The sequence below is a fragment of the Larus michahellis genome, chromosome 22, assembly GCF_964199755.1.
Source record: "Larus michahellis chromosome 22, bLarMic1.1, whole genome shotgun sequence".
In the NCBI taxonomy this organism is placed as follows: domain Eukaryota; kingdom Metazoa; phylum Chordata; class Aves; order Charadriiformes; family Laridae; genus Larus; species Larus michahellis.
In genome coordinates this window covers 5,605,479-5,623,068 of record NC_133917.1, presented here as the reverse complement: position 1 = coordinate 5,623,068, position 17,590 = coordinate 5,605,479, and the positions used below count along the sequence as shown (strand labels likewise).

Below are 17,590 nucleotides of genomic sequence, written 5' to 3'. Positions count from 1 at the left end.
GACGCGCCCGAGGCACGGTCGAGGATGGCCTCACGCCGCAGCCGGGAGCGGGCAGGATCCGGAGCCCTGGCGCTGGCTCGGCATTGCCTGGGGACGGGCAGGAGCCGCTGGTGACCTTCACTGTCCAGGAGGAGCAAACGGTCCCTCCAAACCAGAGCGCCACGAGGAGGGCTCCCGGCGGGGGCTACCCGCAGGACGGGACCCTGCTGTGCCAGGGCTGGCAGCCACCCGAGGGGGTCCCGGCACGTGGGGTGGGGGAGCAGACGGGGTGGGGGAGTCGAGGCCCCGCCAGCCCAGCGGATGAGACGGGACCCCCAATGCTGGCAGGGACCCGCGGGGACACCCCGTGGGGTGGCACGGCCGGCATCTCCCTGTCCTGCCCTGCACGCCCAACCTGCCGCCGGCCGCGGTGGCCACCGGCTCCGCTGACCTCTCCGGAAGGGCCGATGCCGCCACACGCTCGGCAGACGCAGCGTTTCAGCAGCAGCTCGTGGCACGGCCCGTGTCGAAACCCAGGCGGGGATTTCATCACACCCTCGCCCGCGTCGGCCGGTGCCACAGCGGGGCCGGAGGAGCCGCGGCTGCCGAGCGCTCTCCCGGGACAGCCGGGGACACCGGTGAGTCATCCGCCGGAGAAACCCGTATGGGCGGTGACGCGGCTGCCACACGCACCTCGCTCCCGGACGTCCCGGGGTGGCCCCGCAGCCTCCCACTCCCCCAGCCCGTGATCCGGGGGCTGCTGCAGCCTGGCCCCTGCCCCGACCCCCGCCGGGATCCCCGGCCGGCGCCGGGAAACCGCGGCTGGAAAGAGAAAAAGCCGTTCCAGCCGCAGCTGGCGGCGGTGCGATGCGTCGGCCGGGAATGCCGCTGCCGGCTTTGGAGGTCAGAGGAGGCAGCAAAGGGACGTGCCAGAACCAGGCAGGTGGCGGCTGCAGGTCAGCGCCGCGGACTGGGCTGGACTGGGCAGACTGGGATGGACTGGGCGAGCGCCAGGCGCAGGGAGGGGGCCGGAGCGGAGGCGGCCAAGGGGAGCGGGGCCAGGAAAGACACGCCGCGGCCGTGAGAGGAAAATAAAAGCCAGGAAGATGGGAATTAACCACGGCGAGGGCAGAGGGGAGACGGCGGGGCCGGGTTTCGGCAGCGGGGAGCGGCCGTGCCAGCACGGGGACAGGGGCCATGTCACCGCCGCTCGCTGCGGCTCGCCCTTGCTCTGGGGACAAACAGGGCCCTGCCCCGGCGCGGGGACACCCTGGGCCCTGCGGGTGCCGGAGCCGCCCTCGGCATCGCGGCCAGCACTGGGTGCGGTGTGGGCAGAGGCCGTGGCTCCTGCCCGCCGCGGTCCCGCTCCCCCTGCCAGGCGGCACGTGACCCAGCGCCGAGCCACAAACTGGGCCACGGCACGTAACCGGAGCCGGCGGCGAGCGGGCGAGGTGAGGAGGGCGACGGCCGTGAACGCTGCCGGGCCTGGGGACGTGCCGGCAGCAGGACGGGAACCTCAGGCTTGGCGACACCGCCGGGGTCTCGCCGGGGCTGCTCCCGGCTCCCACCGGCGCGGGCAGAGCCGACGTGGCAGCACCCGTTCGCCCCGGCGTTAAAGCCCAAACCCGCCGGGGGCACCGGCACCCACCAGCGCCCGGCCTGGGCTCACGGCACCCCCGACGGCTGCGGGTGCCGGAGGGGGGACACGGGGCACCACAGACAGGGACCGTTCCCTGGAGCCGGCGGGGGGGGGGCACAGCTGCGGGCTGAGGCGGGGGGGGGCATCGGTGCCGTTTAGTCGGTGCCGTTCCCCCAGAGGGGAGCTCGGCCCCCCCCCCCCCCCCCCCCCCCCCCCCCCGGGGCCAGCGGCCCCCCCGGGGGCGCCGGGGAGCCAGACGCGACCTGATTAAAAAGGACGTTTCAAAAACAACGAGACGCAACAACCGGCTGCCATTTCCCGGCCACTTCCTGCGGGGGGGGGGGGGGGGGGGACGGACACGGACACGGAGGGACGCGGCCCCGGGACCGGCGCCCCCCCCCCCAGCCCTCGCCGCCGCACCCGGCGGGGACCCCCCCCCCCGGCCCCTGCGGCAAGGACAACCCCCCCCCCCCCCCCGGCCCCCCCCTCGCCGGGTCGCGGGGGGAGCGCCCCGCCCCACCCACCGCCGCGGGGGGGTCCCGGCCCGGGAGGGGGCGGGGGGAACCGGACGGGGACGGGGGAAGGGGGGGGATGTGGAAGGACGGTGCGGCGGGGGGGGGGGAGCTCCCTCCTGCGTAAGGACGGGGAAAGCGGGGGGAACGGCACCAGCCACCGGGGACGGCGGCCCGGGCTCCCCGCGGGTCGGGCCGGGGCGCCGCACCGGGAGGGGAGCTGGGGGGGGGTGTGTGTGTGTGTCTCCGGGGCCGGTAAGCGGCGGCGGAGGGGTGTGTGTGGGGGGGTGGGGTGTCCCGGCGGGTACCGGGATGCGGGGGGAGGAAGGGGAGGTCTCACCGAGGTCGCGAAGGGGGAGGTTGGTCTCGCCGACGCCGCCCCGGCCTCCCCTCGCCTCCGCCACCCCCCCCGACACACACACACACACCCCGCCCCCCAGCCCCGGCCGTTAACGGCCGCCGCGGACCGTTACCGCCCGCCCCCCCCCCCCGCCCCGACCCCGCACCTGGCAGGCGGCGGCGCGGGCCCGGCGGGCGCCGCGGGCCCGGCTCAAGCGGCGCGGGGCGGGAGGCGGCTCCGCATGGCGCGGCCGCACGGGCCGGGCCGGGCCGGGCCGGGCCGCAGCGCACCGGGCCCGCGGGGCCGAACGGGGCCGAGGCAGCGGCGCAGGGCAGGAAGCGCCGCGCGCCGCCGGGCGGTCCCAGCCCCGCCCCCCCGCGCGCACGTCACCGCCGCCGCGGTGGCGTCACCGGGAGCGGCGCCCCGCGTCACCGGGAAAAGGCGGGGGGGGGGGAGGAGGGGGGGGGCGGACCCAGCGCCCACGTGGAGGGGGATCCCCGCCCCCGGCGGGGTCAGGGCGGGGGGAATCCCCACGCGGCCCCCCCCCCCCGCACCGCACCGCACCGCACCGGGGACCCCCCGCGGATCCCGGACCGCCCCCACCGGGGCTGCCCCCACCCCGGTCCCCTGTCCGTCTCCCTCCTCCCGTTCCCGGCGGCGCCGCGCGGGGCAGGGGCGGACGGGGCCGGTGGCGGGACCCCGCCGCTCCCCGGCTGGGCGCCGGGACACCGGACACCCCCCCCCTCCCTCCCCGGGCTGCCCCGGCCCCCGGGATCCCCGGTGACCGTCACGCCGCGCAGGGGACGGCGGCGCCTCCGGGCACCGGGGCGGCGGGGGGAGAACGGGGTCCCGGTGCGGAGGGAGGGGGGGGGCCCTATCCCGGCGCGGCCCTGGGAGGAGGGGGGGAATCCCTGCCCGGTGCGGGGTCAGGGGGTCCCGCTGCGGGAGTTCCCGGCCCCGCGGGGGTCCCGGTGTGGGGGTGTCCCCGTCCCCGGGGCCGGTCCTTCGCGGTGCCTACCTGGGGGCGGCGGGGCCGGCCCGGTGCCCGCCCGGCGCGGAGCGGAGCCGGTGCCGGTGGCGGCGCAGGTGCTCCCGGCCCCGCGTGATGTCAGCGGCCGCCGCGCCCTCCGCGCGCGGGACGCGCCGCCATTTAAAGGGACCGCGGCCCTTGGCGGCTCGGGGCCGGGGGGGGGTGTAGGGGGGGGCGGCTGGGAGCATCCCCCACACCGGAGCCGCCCCACGGACCCCCCTTCCCCGCTGCAGCCCCTGCCGGGACGCCCCGGCGGAACCCCGGCATCTCCCCCTCCCCCCGGTACCCCCCGGTGGTGGGGCACGGCCCCGGGGCGGGGGTCTCGGTGCTGCCGGGAGACCGGGCCGCCGCGGCCCCCCGGGAACCTCCCCCCCCACCCCCCCGGACAAAGCCGCAGCTGCCGGCGCCGCTCTTTGTGCTGCGAAATGGCGGAGCCGCCGCCGGGGCAGCAGCGGGGGGGGGGCGGGCGACACACGGACACGGGGCCGGGACGGACAACGGGACAAGCAACTGCCCCCCCCGCCCAAACCCCCCCCCCACCGCCTTCACCCCCGGCGGGGGGGGGGGGGGGAGTCTCTCCCACCTCCCAGGGACCCCCCGGGGGCGGGGGTCCCGGCGCTGCTGAGCCCAGCAGGGCCCTCGCTCTGCCCCCCCCCCCATTCCACAGCAGAGGGGAGCCCCGCGTGGGGGGGGGGGGGGGGAGGGTCGCGGGGGGGGCAGGGGAGCCCCAGCAGCCCAGCCCCCAACCCCTCAGCCCCGGGACGGCAGCACACACGGGGGCCCGGGGTGTTTTCACCGATGTTTTATTGGAAACGTTAAATACTGGGGGTCCGGGGGGGGGGGGCGGAAAGCGGGAGGTGGAGGCAGGGGAGGTCGGTGCCCCCCCCCCCCCTCAGGCATGTTCTTCGGCCAACTTCTCCGCCTTGGCCACCGCCTCCTCGATGGGCCCCACCATGTAGAAGGCCTGCTCCGGGAGGTGGTCGTATTCACCTGGGGGGAGAGGCCGCGTCAGGGGAGGGGGCGAACAGGCCCCCAGCCCAGCCCGGGACCCCCCCAGCCCAGCCCAGCCCAGGGTTCTCCCCCGGTGGCCATCTCACCTGCCAGGATCTGCTTGAAGCCCTTGATGGTCTCCTTCAGCGGCACCAACTTGCCCATGTGGCCGGTGAAGACCTCGGCCACCTGGAAGGGCTGGGACAAGAAGCGCTGGATCTTGCGAGCCCGGGCCACCGTCAGCTTGTCCTCCTCGGAGAGCTCGTCCATGCCCAGGATGGCGATGATGTCCTGCAGGGACTTGTAGTCCTGGGCCGGGGCAGAGGGGGGGGAAGATGGGGGGGTGAGCGGCCAGTGCTGGGCTTCCTACCTCCCCCCCCGGCCACCCCGCGGGGGGCTGTGCTGGCCCCTCACCTGCAGGATCTTCTGCACGCCCCGGGCCACGTCGTAGTGCTCGGGGCCCACAATGTTGGGGTCCATGATGCGGGAGGTGGAGTCCAGGGGGTCCACGGCCGGGTAGATGCCCAGCTCGGCGATGGCGCGGGACAGCACCGTGGTGGCATCCAAGTGGGCGAAGGTGGTGGCGGGGGCCGGGTCGGTCAAGTCGTCGGCTGGCACGTAGATGGCCTGGGGAGGCGGGAGGGGACGGTGGGCCCGGGGCGGCCGCCGTGGCTCCCCCGGCGCGGCGCTGCCGGCCCTGCCCTCACCTGCACCGACGTGATGGAGCCCTTGCGCGTGGTGGTGATCCTCTCCTGCATGGTGCCCATGTCGGTGGCCAGCGTGGGCTGGTAGCCCACGGCGGAGGGGATTCTGCCCAGCAGGGCAGACACCTGGTGGGGGGAAGGGGGGGGGGAACGGAGGCCGTGAGAGGCTGCGTGAGGCGGGGGCCCGGCCCCCACCGCGCTCAGCCCCAGGAGGCAGCACAGACCTCAGAGCCAGCCTGGGTGAAGCGGAAGATGTTGTCGATGAAGAGCAGCACGTCCTGACCCTCCTGGTCCCTGAAGTATTCGGCCACCGTCAACCCCGTCAGAGCCACCCTGGCGCGGGCGCCCGGGGGCTCGTTCATCTGTCCGTAGACCAGGGCGACCTGCGGGCAGGACCCCGGTGTCAGCACGGCGTCCCCCTGCCACCCCCGCGTTCCCCGTCCCCCCCCCCAGGAGACCCAGCGCACCTTGGAAGTGGCGTCTTTCAGGTTGATGACCCCAGACTCGATCATCTCATGGTACAAGTCGTTGCCCTCCCGGGTCCGCTCCCCCACGCCAGCGAACACCGAGTAACCGCCGTGGGCTTTCGCCACGTTGTTGATCAGCTCCATGATCAGCACCGTCTTGCCGACGCCGGCACCTCCAAACAAACCTGGGAGGGAACGGGAATCCCGCTCAACCCCAAGCCGATCCGGCTGCCCCCGCTGTCTCCCTTCGCCCCTTTCCTCCTCAGCTCAATAAACGTCGCTTCAGCGAGCTCAGAAGAACGAAAGTCAAAAAAGCGGTTACTCATCAGCGAAGGAAACAACTGCAGAGGGACCGGTCCTGGGCCGCGGGGGGGCTGGCAGGGTGCCCCCCACCCCAGACACCCGCCTTCCTCCGGGGGCAACGTACCAATCTTGCCGCCCTTGGCGTAGGGAGCCAGCAGATCCACCACCTTGATCCCCGTCACCAGGATCTCCTGTTCGACGCTCATCTCCACGAACTCGGGGGCTTCGGCGTGGATAGCAGCAAACCTGCAGCAAGAGGTGGAGAGAGGAGCTGAGCGGCCGAACCAAGCCCGGTGCTGGCAGGAAACCGCGCGAGCGCGGTCCCTGCTCACGACGCGTCTGCTGTTCCACGACCCACACCCCCCACCTCCAAACCCCCCCACGATGCTCGTCTCCCAGCCCGGGGCATCACTCACTGTTTCGTCGTGATGGGGCCCCTCTCGTCGATGGGTTCCCCGATGACATTCATGATCCTGCCCAGGGTCTCGGGGCCAACGGGGATGCGGATGGGCGCCCCGGAGTCCAGAACCTTCTGTCCTCTCACCAGGCCTTCTGTCCCGTCCATGGCGATTGTGCGCACAGTGTTCTCCCCTGCCAAGGCCCAAGGACAGCGTCACGGCAGCGCCCTCGAGCTGACCCTGGGGACAGCTGCTGGTGGCTTCCCCAGGCCCTGCCAAGGGAACGGTCTGCTGGGAGGAGAACCAAGAAGAGCAGCAGGACCCAGGGACAAAATATCACAGAGAAAAAACAAGCCCAGGCCGCGCTCAAACTGCAGCCCTGCAGGCCAGGGCCCTCCGGCAGCCATTCTCTTCCTCCTCAGATTGAAATCCGTGGCTTCAGCAAGCTCAGGAGAACGAAAGTCATCAGAGACATCATCACAGGAGGCCCCCTCCCACCCTCCGCAGCCCGTCTGCGGCAGATGCTCACCCAGGTGCTGGGCCACCTCCAGCACCAGCCGCGTCTCCCTGCCCTGCACCTCAAGGGCGTTGAGGATGGGGGGCAGCCCCTCGTCGAACTGCACGTCCACCACCGCACCGATGACGGCCACGATGCGGCCGGTGGTGGAGCCGGCCTTGGCGGCGGGGGCCGCCTGGGCTGCATAGTCCCGTCCTGGGGGAGGAGAGGGACGAGTCAAGGTCGGAGTGGGAAAAGGGCAGCTCCGGGCTCCCACGTGCCTCGGGGGTGCAGAGACGGGCTCCCCTGCACCCCTTGGCTCCCCCGCCACGTACCCAGCACCCCCTTCGGAGCGCCCAGGACCCGCTGGAGCCCCCCCCTCGGTGCACCCCCGACCCCCTGCAGCCCTCGATCTGACCAGGATCTCCTGCACCACCCACCTCGGTGCGCCCAGGACCCCCTAAAGCCTTTCCTCGGTTCAGCCGAGACCCCCAGCGCCCCCTCTTCGGAGCACCCAGGACCCGCTGCAGCCCTCGATCCGCCCAAGACCCCCTGCAGCCCCCTCGAAGGGCCCGGGACCCTCCTCGGTGCACCCACGACTGCCGGCAACGCCTCCTCGGCGCACCCGGGACCCCCTGCAGCCCTCGGTGCACGCAGGCCTCCCCTACCCCCCTCACAGCCCGCCCCGCCCCGCTAACGGGGCCCCGCTAACGGCCCCCGCGCAGGCCCCAAGGTGACCCTTCGGCCGCCCCGCACTCACGCGCCGCGGCGGCGGCGGCCGGGCCGGCCCCGCGGCTGAGGAGCAGCGGCAGGAGGTCGCGGGCCGGCCCGGCCCCGCGGCGCAGCAGGGGCCGGGCGGCGGCGGCGGCGGCGGCCGAGCAGCGACCCGCGAGCCCCAACATGGCGGCGCCGACTGAGCCCCGCGCCCCGCCCGCCCCACACGGCCCCCGCGGGGCGGGACCGCCGCGCGCGTCACCCGCCGCAGCGCGCGCCCATTGGCCGCCGCGCCGAGCCGCGCGCTCTCTCATTGGCCAGACGTACCCGGGCGCTCTCTTTTCCGCCTCGCCGCGATTGGTCGGCAGTTCTATCCGTCAAGGAGCAACGGCGAATTGATAGGGCGGGATTAGCAGGAAGGGGCGGGCCCCGGCTGAAGGGCACCGGAAGCGGCAGAGCACGTGCCCCGCGCTTGTCCTTGGGGCGGGCGCCGTGACCGCGGCCCGGGCCCCGCCGCGCCCCCCCCCCCCCCGGTGCGAGCGGCTCCTGCGGCCACAGCATTGACCACGGGGACAACGGGAGCCCCGGTGCGGGCGACTTCCGCGGCCACAACAGAGAGCCCAGGGCCCCCCGCCCTCCTGCGCAGCACCGGGCCGGTCCCGCACCCCCAGCCCCGCAATACCGGCCCGGGGCTGCCCCCGTTCCCCCCCCCCCCCCGGTAGAGGAACCCCCGCCGCAGGCAGATGAAGGGACAGGGCCCAGGCGGAAGGAGAGCCAGGGAGTCTTCAACAGTTTATTAGAAAGAATGTAGACATTAAAAAAATCCCCGCTGCTCTGAACATAAATTGAGGTTTTTTTCAGCCCGTTTCGAAGCCGCCGCCGGCCGGTCGCTGCCACACCCACAGTGCAAATACGATTTTGGTCTAAACGTACAGATTGACAAGCAACAACGTACAGGCACCCGCGCCCGGGAGGAGGGGGTAAAGCTCGAGGGTCTAACGGGGCAGGGGGCGGGGGGGGAAACGGGCTCCAGCCAACCGCGCCGGGGCCCCGCCAACACCAAATGAGGAGAAATTTTGTTCCATTTTAATACAAACTTTAGTGGAACAGACCCGAAGACACCACAAGAGGTTCTGTGCGGCGCCCGCGGAATTTTTGTGAGCCAATGACAACAGCCGTGTTTTGTTCCCGGTACAAACGTACAATTTTCAGGCGGCAGAAGGGGGGGAAAAAAAAAATAAAATAAAAATGCTCATTTACCGCTTGGTGTAAATTCAGGATTCTCCCATTGTAATTACATCCGCTACGAGGCAAGGAGGCTCTGTAAACTTTATTGCGACTGTTCTCTATCGATTGCCTAACACCTCAATCGGGTTTTATATATATTTTTTTCTTTTTTTTTTTTTTTTTTTTTGGAAGTCTGGAAAACGGTTCATGCATAACGTTATTGCCTCTCGTGGCTTAAGACCGCCCCGTGCAATGGTACACACCTACCATCAGTGAAGCCATTTAAAATGGACTGAAAATGGGTTAAAGGATGCAGGATCTCCCTTTAGGGCTATCAACTCAGGAATTCTTATCTCAATTATGAAATGTTGTGATGAAGTTCTTTCCCCAAACCCTGAAGACAACAGTTTTCCTTACTCCAGATCCGGCATTTCTAGAGAGAAAGAGAAGGAAGATTAGTGGGTGAGGGTTGGTTTGTTTTTTCTTCCTGCTTTGTTTTTTTAAAAAGCAGCTACCAGGAGCCCCTTTATGTCACAAGGGACAGGAGCAAGATCCAGCCCTTGACCAAGAAAGGCAGTTCCAGGTCTGAGCTGGCCCCCGTGCTCGCTCTGAAGCGCACAGAAGGTTCTTTATTGAGCCGCTGCCGCCAGCGCGGGAGCGACTCGAGCGGGGCCAGCACCACAGCCGCCGATGCCCCGCGCACGCTGCCCTCAAAGCCAAAGCCTGCCCAGGACTACAGCTGGCTGGGAAGGTCAAACTGGTATTTCATGCTCTTGTGGAAAGGCTTTCACTAGATTATATCGTCTGACACCGCTCGGGCCAGGCACCGGCATTAGCTGGCAGCCGGGATTTAGCGAGACCGACAGGACAGAACATCTGCTGGCTCCCCTCGAGGCTGCGGCTCAGCGAGGAGCCCGTGAGCGAGCGCCCGCACCGCTGCGGGGAAGCAAAGGCCGACACCAACTTACTTTCATCATCACTGTCTGGTGAGTCCTGGAAAGAAGGAAAAACATCAATTGGAGCAGACCGCGCTCAAAGGCACTTCCCCCGCACCCACCCCCCCCCGGCAAACGAGCTGCCCTTTCCAGAGCCCAGCTGCAGCGTGATGCGGCACGGCCCGAGCGGCAGGGAACCGCGGGTTCCACGGGCCGGGCTGGGTTTGGCCTCGCCGGTCGGAGCCCACAGCCCCGCCAACAACCAGCCGTCAGCGCGGAGGGGGCCACCGAGCTGTTGTGGCACCGCGAGCACCGCCACCGCCAAGCTCGGCGCCGCGGCAGGAGGGGAGGACGGCGACTTTGCCAGGTGACATCGTTTGTCCGGACGAGGTTGGGTGCTATTTAAGCTTTGACAGCGCTCAAGAGGGAACGGGAGTTCGACTTCAGCGGGCGGCAACGAACGCGCAGGGCGCCGCGCCAGCCCGGCACCTATTTACTGCGAAGTACTTACATCATCTGCCCCGTCTACTTCTGGCAAGTCTACGTCGTCATCTCCGCCCATGTTGTTCATCATCTGCTCAGAGAGACAACGGCCACGTTACCAGGTGAAGCCAACCGCGCTCTCTACATGAGCACCGTAAAAAAAAAAAATAATCTAAAAATAGCTTAAAAACTGTTCTAACCAACGGCTGCCGGTTGTTTTGACAAATCAGCTGCACCTACGCAGCAAGGACAAGGTCAGCATGCAAAAAAATTTAAATTAATTGCCTTGCAAGCCAACCGGTGCACCGAGTCAAGTGCCGGCATCTACAAAATGAACGTCAGCCCATCCCCACCGCACGGTCAGAGCCGGACACGGCTCTGTCGCAGCAGCGCCCGCTCCGAGACCGGCCAGGAGGAGGAAGGCCGAGGAAGACGACTCTTCCTACAGCTTCTCAGCCCCTGCTCGCCCACGCAGGGCCCAGAAGGAAGCCCAAACCTCCAGGTACTCCCATTACCTCAGAAAAGCGATCGAAATTGGACATGTCTTCATCTGAATCATCTTCCCAGTCTTTCCAGTTGTTGAAGTCCACACTGAGCCAGTTGAGCTGCGCATCAACACAAGACGTTATTTAAGGACAAGCTGTTACTGTTAGAAAAGGAAGGTTAATAAGAACTGCCGCTCTGCTCAGAAGCCCGGTAAGTGACCCATTAACTGCCACATAATTTAAACATGACCCAAATATCAAACAAGATTAAAAACCGGGGGAGGCAACAGGCGCCGCCTGCCCCAGCCACCAAGGAGCCCAAACCCACCTTTGCCCTCTCTTTCGTTAACCTCGGCCATGCCTGACCAGATTCTCCTTTTCGTAAACAACACAAGATAGATCTGTCTGTTCTTTTATGCTTTGATTCCTGAAAAAGAGCGAACGCCTGTTAGCATAACCACCGCAAACTCCACCAGGAACCGCTCACACTCGACTAGTTTGTCTTAAGCTACGAACAACTTCTTTGTCCCGAAAAATACCGCCCAGAGACGCTTTCCTAGATCCGGGTTTAAGCACAACCTTACGTCTAAAGCACAATTTGCCCACGATACTGGAAGCAGCCTGAAGAACGGACGGTATTTTTCAGGATACAGCACCAAGAGGAGAGTCAAGAGGATACTTACATTTGGATCAATATTATTAAAAAGGTCAATTTCGTTTAAATGTTTAAAGTTATCACTTCCTCCAAGACAACTGTTGAGAGAGAAAAAAAAAAATGCACTTACGTTTAGCAGGAAATATCTTAAAGAAAAAATATGCCTCATTAATAAAAACATCATCTAATCAGCACCAGCATAGCCTCGAGGTATCCCCCCGCCCCCGAAACGTCTTTCAGCTTCGCAAAGGCCCAAGGTGCTCACCTGAACGTAAGTTTGGATTTTTCAAAATTTACATTAACATCTTTACTGTCTTCAACGCAAAATTCAATAAAGACGTAGTCCCTTCGGTCGTACCACTTCGCGGAAGCAGGCTGCCTGTGAAGAGGCCATTTAAGAGAGGTTCAAATCAAGTTTCGTGTCTTTTCTCAGTATCAAAAGCATTTTAAAACTCATCCTTTCGTGCCGCCAGTAAAGCTAACGTTGCCTTTCCTTATGTTTCTGAGACACAACTTGAGCAGTTTTTTTTTTTTAAATTTTGAGAAGTTCAATTAAAAGACTTTTTCCTGTTCTTAAAAGCCGTGTTGCTAGCTTATTATTAATAACTTTTACAAGATGCTTAAGGCCGAAAAAAAAAGAAGCTGTGAAAAATAAAAAGTGATGCAACGCATTCGACGCGTAACTCCCCCCAAAAAGCTCGTGCCGACGTTCCCCGCAGGCGCCATCGAAACCGACGAGGCTGAAATAAAGCTTACAGCAGATCAAAACGATGACAAACTTTTCAAGACGAGCCACTGCGGATGATGGCAAAGCTCCAGTCACCTCCAGCTTCATTGCGCTTTTTGTCACCCAAAGAGTTAGAACCCCGAAGGACCACCACTGAAAAGCCCACTTTTTTGGGGCGTTGATACTATTAAAAAACAGCCCCATTGAACGAATTTGCCGTGAGTAAGACCCAGCTGAAGCCAGTACCGCTACGAGCTGAAGAATCGCTGTTCTGACAGCTCGCTGCAACCTTCTACGTCCGCAGACTCCGACTCTTTGGGATCCTTCTGGCTTTCCACCCACAGCAACGGCCTGTCCAGGGCACCAAACGGCGCCGGGGAACTCCCGACCGACCCGGGGCCGGTCGCAGTCCTACGGCGAGAGCTCACCTGGGGCCACGCTCCACGGCTCAGCGGGGACCCCCCACCGCTCTGTTGTTCTCCTGGGAACTCGGGCCAAGCCCAAAAAGCGCTCGTCTGCGTTCCAGGAGGACGCAAACAGCCGCCCAAGCGTTGCCGTTGCTAAGGCACGGGAGACACAGACGCTCCTCGCTCTTGGGCTGTTTCCAGAGGGGCAAGATCAAAGCTGGGATTTCCTCAACAATGGCCCTGTGGAGAAGACCCCAAAGACCCTCCTGCGACTCGGATGGAAGTTAAACGCTCTGAGCTGAACGGTCCCTTCCCCTGGTATTTATTGCACCTCCACTGGCTACGGGGAGCTAAAGCAGATGAGGAGACAAAGAAACCCAACGTTCCTATCTGTAGGTGACAGAGTGGCTTCCACGTCACACCCCGAGGAGCGGACGCTTGCTCTCGGCATCACGCTCAGAGCATCCCGGCACAGCCACCTGACAAAGGAGTCGTTAACTTTTCAGACCATTTATTAAGGTGGCCATTGCTAAACTTTCGGGACAGATTTTTGACTCACCTTGGATCATCAACCGATCCGATTCTCCATCTCGAACCGCGACGCATTTAATCAAGTTCCTTTCTGAGCGCTGCAGCACCCCCCAGAGAAACCCCGCTCCCTCGCCCCACGCTCGGGTCCCCGCGTCCTGCTCCCCCACATCCTCGTTATCCGCGGGACGAACTGAGTCGGGACCCAGCCGGGGTTGAAACCCAGCCCTGCCTGCTTTGGGCACCATCAGCGCTGCAAGCGCTTTGCGATTCACCTCTACGAACACCGGTGCCAGCTCAAGGAAAGGCCGGTAAAACGGCAGAAGCGGCACCTACTTATTCAGGTGAAGTACAACGATACCGGAGTAGCCATTTTCCATTTCCTTACTATGGTATTTTTTAATTCCTTATTGGACACAAGCGTCCTCTGCTCATAGGGAATGCAAGACTCTCAGAGGTTAAAAAAAAAAAAAAGATGAGAAACGACCCGCTCTGTTCCCTCTGCCTTTGGGCACCGCGCAGAGCCGTTTCTCACGCCGCTGGAAGACAAAAATCCCAGGGCCTGGAGCTCGGTCCGTCCCTCAGCCGCGCTGTTATCAGAACAGAAATCTCAGTGTCCCTGCTCACGATGATGCAGGGGCTCCCGCTGAATGCCATCAACGCTTCGCAAACATTTTCAATGTCAATGGAGATATCTCCGGCCTTCCCAGGGAGCTGCACGCATTCCTCAGCCCTGTAGCTTCGGTTTGGCCGCAACCTCGGTATCTTTGCCAAGATCAGGGGGTTTGAGGCGCCAACAGCCTGTTCCCAGCACTTCCAAAACATCCCACTGAACTGCCCTGGAGCTGAAGGAGACTCACGTGCGCGCGGGCTACCGAGAGGAAGGAAAGAGACCAAAGGAAACGTGCTAGAACATAATTCACGTTTCTAACACTGAACGTACGCCGCCTCCCCAGATATTCCGTACTTGCCACCCTGACGGTGCCTACTGTAATTAAAGCTACGCTGGAGTTGCCTCTCATTCTTCTTATCTGTTTTTCAAATCTCTCCTCCTCCCAAAGGGCGGATGGAAACCTTCCTTCGGCCGCCAGGACTCACCGTTCAAACCAGTAACGCAGGCTACGCTGGAATTGCCAACCACAGCCCGGGATGAGACGGAAGTCGCAGCTCGTTTGCGTCGCCTGCCTACACCGAGATTCCCAGGAGGCAGCCGCACACACGCGGAAGCCAATGGTGAAACACGCGCCTGCTCCGAGCACTTCAGAGAGATGGTTCCCCTACACCCACAGGAAATTTTCACTTTTCCCACAGGCACCGAGAAACAGCCAGGAATTCTAAGCGGAGTCACTTGTTACACAGAGAGCCCAACGTCTGCTCCCTCTTGCCCGACCAAACGCATCCTGGGGGGCCTCAGCCTCGTGCCAACACTCCCAGCCCGGCTACGCGCTTTGGTTACGTATCGTTCCCACGTCCCAGTGGGATTTAGATTCCTTTGGAAGCGAGGAGTTAAGCGCGCTATAGCCATAAGCCACAGCAGACTTAAGAGCAGCGCGTACAGCCCAGGGAACGAGTCACCCGTCTTCCACGCCGGGGAAGGATTTCTTCTGCCAGATCTACGCGTGCTGCCACCCACGCGTTTTGGTGATTTCCTAAACAGCCCCGGCCACCGCACATCTGCATCCGACTGCCGCTCCTAGTCATCGCCTTCAGACGACAATCCTCACGACGGGATTGTAGAACAGGTTCTAGAAGCTTCACAGCTGCAGTTTCCCGCGGATGGGGGACGTCCAGGCTCAGCTTCAGCCCAGGGGCCTCACGGCTCCGTCCGACCCACGGGGGGCTCCGCAGGAGCCGCAGTTCTGCTGCGGACGCCCCGGTCTCCGGCGTCGCCACAGGCCCAGAAGCAGCTTCTTTCGCGCTGTACTCACGAGCCGAGTCTCAGGTCTTACTGTTGGGGGCTCGGTGCGATCCCACGGAGTTTCCAAACCTGTCCTCGCGCTTCCTCGTCCTCTCCAGCCTGCACCTACCGGAAGCCCGGCTTTGTTTCCCGGAAAGTATCCTTACAGTTCCCACAGTTTGAGGACACTGCAGAAGTCATCTACTGAATGGGATTTTTCACCCCCCCCGACAGCAGTAAGAAACCTGTTTTACATAATTAGTTTTGCTTTCATTTTTATGCCCTGGAAAGGCTTTTTTTTTTTTTTTTAATTAAACAGACTATTTCAGACGACGGCCAATTGTAAGCAGGACGGAGCAGCACCGCGGTTTCAAGATGATGTATTCTGCGGACGCTAAACGTAAGCCTCCAACATCACTACATCCTTCTCGCTTTCAGTCACGGTCCGATGAAGCAGCCCCGCAGGTTTCGGAAGAGCCGCGCTGAAGCCGACGCCTCACTGGGGACAAGGAGGGGGGGAAAGCAACCGGCGACATCGGCTGTTCCACCGAGCGGTAACGCTTCCCTGGGGCGGATCAACCCTTCTGACCACCACAAACCTCAGCGAAGGGCTCCTACCGCCTCATTGAAGCCAAACCCGTGGAAATCCGCACCGTCGGCGGGTAACGGGACCATCGTCCTCTTCCTTAACGGCCAGATTTCGCTCTCAAACGCGCCGCGCACGCTGCGGAGTTCGGCTCCCGTTGCGTTGGTAGCGGGAGAGAAGCCCCGCGTGGACCGGAGCTGCGCTGGTTTTGGGTCACGGAAACGGCCTCCACGGAATTACAAGGAAAGCAGCTAATTAGGGCTGCCCGGCACGGCGGGAGCCCGCGGCGTCCAGGCCATTCGGGGTGCGGGTTTCCGCTCGGCAGGGGAAATCCAGGGGCTCGGCCGACGCTCCCCGTCCCACGGGGGGCGCTCCCCGTGGGGCCGCGGGCAGGGCCGGCGCCAGGGCTGCCCGGTGGGACGCTGCCGGCCTCCGCAGCGCCCGGGACGGCGGCACCGGGGGTCGGGGGGGTCGTTTCCAAAGGGGCTCCTGTGCCCGCACACGCTTCTCGGTTTGAGTGCGGGGAGGCGAGAGCTCACCGAGAGACGAACGCATCGCCCAGGCCGGCGGCACGTCCCACTTACCGGGGATTCCTCGCGGTTTTCGCCGCTACCGTTTGGCGGGCACCGGTACCGTTCAAACCGCCCGGCAACGCTCCGTACCCGCCGTTGCGGGCGGCCCCGGCCGCGGGCTCGGCTCTGCCCGCCAAGGGACGGGCCCCGCCGGGGCCGCTCCGCCTCGGCCCCATTCATTTCCCACACCGGGACCGGCCGCCGTCGGCGGGGGCGGCGACCGGAGCCGCGGTTCTCTTTAAACCGGGGTAGAAACGCCCGAAAGCGGCGCGGACGAACCGGGGCGCTCGGGGAGCGCCCACCGGGGCAGGCCCCGACCCTGACGGGGCCCCCGCGAGCGGCGGCGGGGCCGCCCAAGGTCACCACGCGGACCGGCGGGAGCGCGCGCCCCGCTCCGCCCCCCCCCCCCGCCGCCGCCGCCGCCCCACCGAGCGCGGCCTCACAGGACGGCGCCCCCCACCCCCGGGACCTCACATGGCGGATGGCGGCGGCTCCGGCTGGCGCTCCTGAGGGCGTGGGCCCGGCGGCGGGTCGGGGCGGCGGGTCGGGGCGGCGGCGCGGGTCAGGCCCGTGTCTCCGGCAGCGGCGGCGGGCTCGGGGCGGCCTCGCTCCCACAATGCCCCGCGCGCGCGGCAGCGGCGGCGCCCAGCGCTGGTGACGCAGCAAAATACCCGCCGCGCCGCCGCGCGCCCCTGCGCATGCGCGCCCCGCCGCGCGCCCCCCCCGGCCCCGCGCGCGCGCCCGCTCCCTCCTCCCTTCTAGCAGCTTCTCGCCGCGCAGGCGCGCTGGGCGACGGGGGGGGGGGGGGGGGGCGGGGCCGGCGGTTGCCGTGGCGACGGGGCAGCGCACGACCCTCCCGCCCCTTACGCCGCCGCCGCCGCTGCTGGGCCTGGGCCGGGACCCCGCGGGGCGGCAGCGGGTCCGAGCGGAACGGACTGAACCGGGGTCTCGTCCGCGCACGGACCCGCTCCCGGCCCGCTCCCGACTGGGCTCCACCGCCGGGTCTGGTCCCGGACCCCCTGGGGCCGCAGGGTCCCGTCTGCCCTCCCCCCGCGGGCCCGATCTTGGCAGCACCCCCTGGGCCTGGTTCCGTTTCCCACCCCCCGGGCCTGGTCCTGCTCCCCCCCCAGGCCTGGTCCCGGCCCCTCCACGGGCCTGGTCCCGTTGCCCCCTCAGGCCTGGTCCCGGCCGCCACACCAGCCCCGGCAGCGTTGCAGGAGAGGACGGAGGTGCTGGGCCTTCCCCCAGCACGCGTCTGTCCAGGTTTGAGCGACGCAGGATTGATTTCTCTCCTAATGCTTGGGAAAACTGCACTTTTAGAAGCCTCTGGTGTCTGAATTGGTGGAAATATTCACCCCAAAGCCAGCTCTGGGGTGCGGGTTTCAAGGTCTCAGTGTTTTCAAGCTCCCCAGGTGTGGGGACGAGGAGCGAGACCCGGGCGCTCGCCCCAAGCTGCCAACAGGGTTATTGCATACCAGGAACGGCACATTCCAGAGAAATTAGAAAGTTTGCTGAG

General features: G+C 65.6%; 2 protein-coding genes and 2 non-coding genes across 5 annotated transcripts; all 4 read right to left on the bottom strand.

Annotated features, from left to right (window-relative positions):
• Positions 1-4,287: 4,287 nt before the first annotated feature.
• ATP5F1B (ATP synthase F1 subunit beta) lies at positions 4,288-7,791 on the bottom strand. The gene is made up of 10 exons (XM_074564896.1): positions 7,619-7,791; positions 6,892-7,074; positions 6,381-6,555; positions 6,089-6,210; positions 5,662-5,846; positions 5,419-5,577; positions 5,198-5,320; positions 4,905-5,117; positions 4,598-4,799; positions 4,288-4,490 (listed from the first exon to the last, which is right to left on the bottom strand). The coding sequence occupies exons 1-10, from the start codon at positions 7,758-7,760 to the stop codon at positions 4,393-4,395; spliced, it is 1,602 nt and encodes a 533-aa protein (XP_074420997.1). The 5' UTR covers positions 7,761-7,791; the 3' UTR covers positions 4,288-4,392.
• On the bottom strand, positions 5,919-5,996 carry LOC141734063 (small nucleolar RNA SNORD59). Its single transcript, XR_012584437.1, has one exon. It is a non-coding gene; the product is annotated as a small nucleolar RNA SNORD59 (small nucleolar RNA).
• Positions 6,776-6,849, bottom strand: LOC141734064 (small nucleolar RNA SNORD59). Its single transcript, XR_012584438.1, has one exon. It is a non-coding gene; the product is annotated as a small nucleolar RNA SNORD59 (small nucleolar RNA).
• A 554-nt stretch (positions 7,792-8,345) lies between the features above and the next one.
• On the bottom strand, positions 8,346-16,777 carry PTGES3 (prostaglandin E synthase 3). 2 transcript variants are annotated; one of them, XM_074564875.1, is made up of 8 exons: positions 16,549-16,777; positions 11,623-11,736; positions 11,386-11,455; positions 11,031-11,129; positions 10,733-10,822; positions 10,246-10,308; positions 9,768-9,792; positions 8,346-9,232 (listed from the first exon to the last, which is right to left on the bottom strand). In XM_074564875.1, coding segments are annotated over exons 1-8 (483 nt in total). In that variant the 5' UTR covers positions 16,551-16,777; the 3' UTR covers positions 8,346-9,212. The 2 variants fall into 2 exon arrangements, with proteins under 2 accessions (XP_074420976.1, XP_074420975.1); XM_074564874.1 differs by lacking the exon at positions 16,549-16,777 and adding an exon at positions 16,087-16,476.
• Between the last annotated feature and the right edge of the window lie 813 nt (positions 16,778-17,590).

Excerpts from the sequence above, each read along its gene's own strand:
- ATP5F1B (XM_074564896.1), bottom strand. The coding sequence starts at position 7,760 with ATGTTGGGGCTCGCGGGTCGCTGCTCGGCCGCCGCCGCCGCCGCCGCC. Across the intron at positions 6,211-6,380 it reads GGCCCCATCACGACGAAACA|GTTTGCTGCTATCCACGCCG; the intron begins GTGAGTGATGCC and ends CTCTTGCTGCAG. Across the intron at positions 4,800-4,904 it reads GCGTGCAGAAGATCCTGCAG|GACTACAAGTCCCTGCAGGA; the intron begins GTGAGGGGCCAG and ends GCCCCGGCCCAG.
- PTGES3 (XM_074564874.1), bottom strand. The coding sequence starts at position 16,250 with ATGGGGCCGAGGCGGAGCGGCCCCGGCGGGGCCCGTCCCTTGGCGGGC. Across the intron at positions 11,737-16,086 it reads AAAACCGCGAGGAATCCCCG|GCAGCCTGCTTCCGCGAAGT; the intron begins GTAAGTGGGACG and ends GCCTCTTCACAG. Across the intron at positions 10,309-10,732 it reads ATTTCGATCGCTTTTCTGAG|ATGATGAACAACATGGGCGG; the intron begins GTAATGGGAGTA and ends CTCTCTGAGCAG.